This window comes from Coloeus monedula (genome assembly GCF_965178545.1).
Source record: "Coloeus monedula genome assembly, chromosome: 14".
NCBI classification, from domain to species: Eukaryota; Metazoa; Chordata; class Aves; order Passeriformes; family Corvidae; genus Coloeus; species Coloeus monedula.
This window is the reverse complement of record NC_138794.1, coordinates 16,328,696-16,334,695: the sequence shown is the minus strand read 5'-3', so window position 1 is coordinate 16,334,695 and position 6,000 is coordinate 16,328,696. Positions and strand designations below refer to the sequence as shown.

General features: G+C 45.4%; 1 protein-coding gene across 4 annotated transcripts in view; it reads left to right on the top strand.

Annotated features, from left to right (window-relative positions):
• Positions 1 to 1,406: 1,406 nt before the first annotated feature.
• Positions 1,407 to 6,000, top strand: part of RORA (RAR related orphan receptor A) — a 72,199-nt gene continuing 67,605 nt past the window's right edge. For 3 of the 4 annotated variants that reach the window (XM_082290666.1, XM_082290665.1, XM_082290663.1), the window contains exon 1: positions 1,407 to 1,538. In XM_082290666.1, coding sequence (XP_082146792.1) covers positions 1,508 to 1,538 — 31 coding nt within the window. In that variant the 5' untranslated portion in view covers positions 1,407 to 1,507. Of the gene's footprint in view, positions 1,539 to 2,188; positions 2,237 to 6,000 lie in introns of those variants that run through there. The other variant, XM_082290664.1, reaches the window with a different exon arrangement.

Sequence of the window (6,000 nt, the reverse complement as noted above, 5' to 3'; positions counted from 1 at the left end):
AGCACAAACCCATCTGGGACCAGGTCACTACCACTAAATTTTCTGAGCCATATCTCACTAGACACGGGCTATTGGTAGACATGGCCTAATGTAAGGATAGCAAATAGAGATGAAAAATTTTATGACAAAGATATCTCCTACGTTTACACTATTGCAGCAGATTAGCTCTTGGAATTTTTAATTTTTAAATTTTTTTAAAATAAGAATTTAAAACAGTATTTTGCATTAATGGGGCTTGAATGACTAGACTGATAAATGGTAAGTACACCTGTATCAAATCACATTTAAATAATATCATACTGTATTAAGAACTCATTAAAGAAATAGGTAAGAATTAGCCATTAAGGGCCATTTAATAGTAGATTGTTCCAGTGTCCTCATCTCATAAAGGCTTTCTAAATATAGGGCTTTGTTTCAAATATTAAGATGGTTCCTCTGGCTTCTGTTTGTATGTATTTTCCCTTATCTTATTTTCTTTAAATGCTTATACTTCTGATTAAATTAAATTGTATATTCTGTCCCCTCTTAAACAGCTTGTAGTGCATCAATTTTTGTGCATGTGTGTTTTTCTATTTTGTGACAGTCTATTCCAGTGGCTAAGACAGGAATTGGAAAAAATACTGGGTTTGTTAATGCAATTTTCAGCGAACTATGGGGTTTTTTAATAGGTTGGATTATTTTCGTCTCTCTGTGTGTGTTCAGTCATGCGCTATCCCTCTTGTAGTGTGGATGTGTGTATATCCAAGAATGCAAAACTTCATCTCACAGACTGACAGTCCAGTGACATCCGATGCCATAGAATAGATGAAAATATCTCCAGCAGTGGTATCATGTTTCAGACGTTCCAAGTAAATCCTAAGAAAGCATGAACCCATCACCAGACAGATTTAAAATGTAAATACTGCTCTGCTTGATCAAGTCAACGACTATTAAGTGCCGAGCGTTGTGCCAAAATGTAGTGGCAATACGGTTATTTTTTACTTAAAACAACACTTCGGGGGGGCTTGTGTGGGAACAAACGCGCACTCGAGCAGCGGGCCGGGGCCCGAGGGACGGGAGCTGCTCTGGGGCACCGCGGGAGCGCTCCCGCTGCCACCGCCCCGTTCTGCCTCCGGTCCGGCACCCGGCCCGGGGCCGCCCCGCAGAGCCCCGGGCCGCGCAGCACCTGCCGGGCCGGGCCGCGGCGGGGCCGGGCGGAGCAGCCCCGGGGCGGCGGGGGCGGTGCTGCGGGCCGGGCGCACCCCGTGACCGCCCCTCGGCGCCGGCAGGGGAGGGGACGGGGCCAGCGGTGTAAACAAGGCGGGGGGCCGGGGCTGGCTCCGTGTCAGCGGGTCACATGGAGCCTCATATGGGCCGGGGGATGGCGGCGCGGCGCGGCTCTCCGCTCGCAGGCGGCGGCTGCTGCTGAGGCGGCGGCGGTGCTTTACGCCGAGGGCCCGTCCCGCCTCCCCTCCCCGCCTCCTGCCCGCCGCGCTCCGCTCCGCTCCCCGCCGTTCGCCGCTGACAAATGATGTGCGTTGTGCTCGCCGCGATGAAAGGTAGGCGCGTCCGCGGGCGAGCCCGGCCCGGGGAATGAAATGAGCGGGGCCGGCCGGAGTCGCGGCGCTCCGTAGCCTCCGCGCTCGCCGCGCCGGGGCCGCCGCTCGGGGTCCGGCCCCGCTCATTTCGTTCCCCGGGCCGGGGCGGCGCTGGCCGGGTGGCGGCCCCGGCCGGATGGCGGCCCCCGAGCGGCGGGAGGCTCTCGGGAGCGCTCGGGGGCACGGGCGGCTCAGCCCCGGGTCGGTGCCGGCGGGAGCGCAGCGGCAGCGCCGCGGAGCCGCTGCACTTTACAGCGGTGCCTGCAAGTTAGAGGGGGAGAGCCGATGTGCCAGCACGGCGCTGGGCAGGCAGAGGCTGCGGTGCCGTGGCTGGAGTCGCTCTGAGCGGAGACGAGGTGTTCTTGAGCTTTCTACAAACCCATGAAGAAAACGCAGTCTGTAAAATCTGTCTCTAGGAAAGGGGAAAGGACGTGCAGCATCCTCTGGGTAGCTGATGGGGCTAAAATGCCGTCTTCAGACAGCTGCTCATCTTTCAAAGGCTTTGGAATAAAAGGAAAGACCAGAGTTACTTAGTGATTTTTTTTTTTTTTTCTAAACCTGGAGTTTTCTCTGCTTGCGGATTCGAATCCTTAATGAGGGGCAGTGTCAGACTGAGGACAGTCAAACGAAGTTTTTGATGAGATACCAAAAGTTTAGAGGTACGTTTGTAGTCTGCCCTGTTTCCTAATAAAATCAGGTCCACAGTAGAGCTTTGCACTGCAGTATTTTTAAAGTCATAGGTTTGGGGGTTTTTAAAATACAGGAAAAAAAAATCTAAACCAAATAACCATCCGGCTTACATGCAATATTTTTTCACAGCAATCTAAAGTGTCTAAGTGTTGGCATTTGAATTTAATGCCCTCACTAAAATACTAAATGTGTGCTGTTTAAATTGAGTTTTAGGCGAAATTTCTTTTTAAAAAAATCTAATTACTTGGAAAAAGAATATCGAGTCCTGCTTCGGCTAGAGACTCTTTCCTTTTTTTTCCACGTTGCAAGGCACTAGGTAATGCACACCAAAAGCAGCATAGTGTTTAAGGACGGTAATTTTCAATTACTAGGTTTCCTTTTCTTCTTGGAGAGAAGCCTATGTGAATAAAAAGAAAAGCACTATATTCATTAATCATTAGCCGTGCTGAATATATTTGGCAAGAAAATGTAATTGGTTTGATTCAAATACTTGCGTCTCTAACAAAAGGAAGTGCATTTTTTTAAGTGCAAACTACATGGATATTTTAGCAGTCCTTTAGAATTCTACATATTCTGACAACAGTTTTTCAGCATATCCCTCATAAGCCTGTTAGAACCATGAAATTAAATAAACAAATTTTTTAAAAAGGAGGAAAGTACACACACAAAAAATTGGAGGGTGTGAGTATGTTATATGCTTCTGGACAGAGATTTAAGGTGTGTTGTGAAAGAGCAGGCAGATGATTTATAGCAATTCAACTTCAAAATATATTTGTTATTCTCTTGGGAATTTTATTTAAACCACTTTCCACACTGATGTAAAATCTTGGCGGAGCCTAGCCTTTGGATTTTAACGTGTAATTCCTAGTGGCTTTATTATGAAAATGCTTAGGTCTTTGTACTTTTTACAGACTACTTCTATAGTACATTTAATTCATGTTTCATAGTATTTGGCTTTCTAGTGCATTGAGAAACTTCCTTGGTTTCTTATCCTTTCTCTAATTTGCTGGACAGGGTTCAGCTGGAGGAAATGTGTTGTCATTTGTCTTAAAAGGGCCTCTGACTGCTATGAAATAATAGATCCACAGTCCAATATTGTGACTTGAAAGAAGTAAACCAGTAGAATAGTGAATGCAGTTTATTTAAGCTCAAAAGTACAAGAGAAAAATGCAAAATCTGTAGGTGAATTGGGTGTCTTGTTTATTCTCTCTTCTGTGGTGGCGTCTTTTGGCAGTTCTAATCTTTTACAGTTCTGAAGGTAAAGTGCAAAAAATTGTGGTCTTCAAGAGAATATGGGATTTTTACATTGGGTTTAATTTTCGTTTTTAAGTGAAAATAGGGAGTATTAATCCCTTTCCTATTGCTATTTAGGTAGCCCAGACTGATAACATGTGAAGTTAATTTGTGAGTTGTTTTATTTTTCTTGCAACATAATGTTCTGGCAAACACATTCTCTTTAATTTTGAAAAGCACTCAGCCTGTGTCCAGGTTTGGGAGGGTAAAGATGGGCCAGCTGTCGCACATGGAGAGAGCTGCATTCGTGCACTTAAAGTGCTGGGTACAGACCAGTCAGGGGAAGAGCCTGGGCACGTTTTTGAGACAGGCTGCGTGTTAGGAAATGAAACTTTCTCATTTCAGACAGAGCGTAGAGGATTTTTTTCCAACTGATTTCTAAGAAAACAGGCAGAGGTGAAGCATCAAAGTTCTTAATGACTGAAGAAGTATTTTCTATGTTGATGGGCTTTTAAAAATTATATATCAACTGCTGTGAATCTGTAGAGGATCCAGGAAGCCTTGCATTCTTGGTTTGTAACACGGGCAAGTCAGCTAGCCAGCTGACACTTTCTAAGGGAGATGGCAACTTTACGTGCTCACTGGTGAAGTTTGCAAAGAAATCCGATCATTCTGCCGGCGTAGTCACTGGTACAGATCTTATTCCAGAGAGAGTCTTCCCTGGCAGGAGCGTCAGGGGTGACTTCAAGGAGAATAGTGCTAAGTGCTGAATTGATGAGCAAATACACTGCGCTGAAGTAGAACTAGGGATTCATTTGTCAGGCCAGTACAGAACCAGAGGTGAGCCCAAGACACAGGGAGTCGTTTCCTCAGTGTGGGATTGTACCGTGTTCTGGTCCCTGCTTTGTAGAGAGGTCGGTCAGTCAGGCCCAGTGCTGCAGAGAGCTCAGGCACTTGTTTCGTACTATCGTCAGGCCTGGACAGAAGGGCTCAGTCCACTGATGAGTTATAAAGTATGGACAGGAACCTGGCAATAGTTGCATTAGCTTTCATATGTCCTAAATAGAGATTGGTGGGAAGGCTAATGTAAATTTTCTAAGCTATTTCAACCCTGGTGTATTTATTGTTAAGGTGGCATTTGAGGTACTAATCCTGACTACTGCTGTGTGAACGTAAAGTTCAGTCTGTTGTTGTTTTTTGGAAAATGGACCAGATGAGTGCAATCTGTTGTTCCTAGGTTGTAAGGAAATTTGTTTTGCTTTGGGGGTCTGTGCTGGGGTCACTGGAAATACAACTAGCTTTTCTACTGACAGTGTCTCCAAGTGAAAATTCAGTCATTAAAAAATACCTGTTTAAGGAAAAAGACTCCACTGGTTTCCTGATTAGTGCACAGGATTTTTGGAATCTGCTGCATTTTTCCAGAGAAGCCGAGCTGCAGCTGGTCAGAAGACAGGATTTCCCTTGCTGCCGCTGTCCCACCGCCCCAGGTGCTTTCCTTGTAGCGACCCCCGTGCTCCGGAGCCAGCAGAGCCGGGCTGCTCCGGGGCCGGACAGGGATTCACGCGCTGCTGCTTCATGCCGGTGAGCTTTTCCCAGTCTGTCAAGCCTGACCTTTTGATGTGTTTTTTGTCATGTATCCTGGCACCAGCCTGCCAGTATGTTGGTAATTACTCAGTGTTTTTCGCCAGTATACAAATGCCTATGGAAAAATATCTTGCTATAGGTTTAAAAAAAAAAAAGGTTGCTTTGCAAATTGAAGCGTGTTTAAATTTACTTTCACTGTGGCACTATTGAAAGTTAAATCCATATTAGCAAATACCCCAGTACAGAACTCCTGTTGACTAAATATTAACAGAATCTGGCCTTTGGAATTGCTAGCTGACAGGCTGTTTTCTTGCTGCTTTAATTTCATATGACTGATCTGAATGACTTGCTTGTACCTAAAACATTTGTTGCATTACATTCGCAGGATAAGATTGGTTTGAGGTTTATTGCTGAAATGTACTTTTTAGGCTCTTTGAAAGACTCTCGAGATTTAAAAGTAAAAGAGGAAATCTGTCTTTATGTCTCACTCTGTGAAAATCAAAGGCAGTTGCATGCTCTGTACAAGTCTCAGTTGGGGACACTCCTTTCAAGTAAGGAGATTCTGTCCTGTTTAAGTCAGCAAAAACTGTGGGTGCTGAACATCTCACTAGATCAGACTCTTTAAACTTGTGTGCAGCTCTTGCCTAGCTAAAATGGTGGGCCTGTTCCCACCGGCTGGTAATGCGGTCTTAAAGATAATTTTTCTAGGATCATTCTGAATAATTGGGGCAAAACTCAAGCGGTCTACAGATACAACTCCGGGACTTCTCTACCCTTTTTTTTAATGAAACAAAACAAAATTAATCCCGGGATGAGGTTGCAGAGGAGGGTATTTGAGCACTGCTGGTGTTTGGGGTGTGGGCTCTGCACTGATATGAAATGTCCTCATGCTTTATTCAGTGAGCTGATGCAGGGG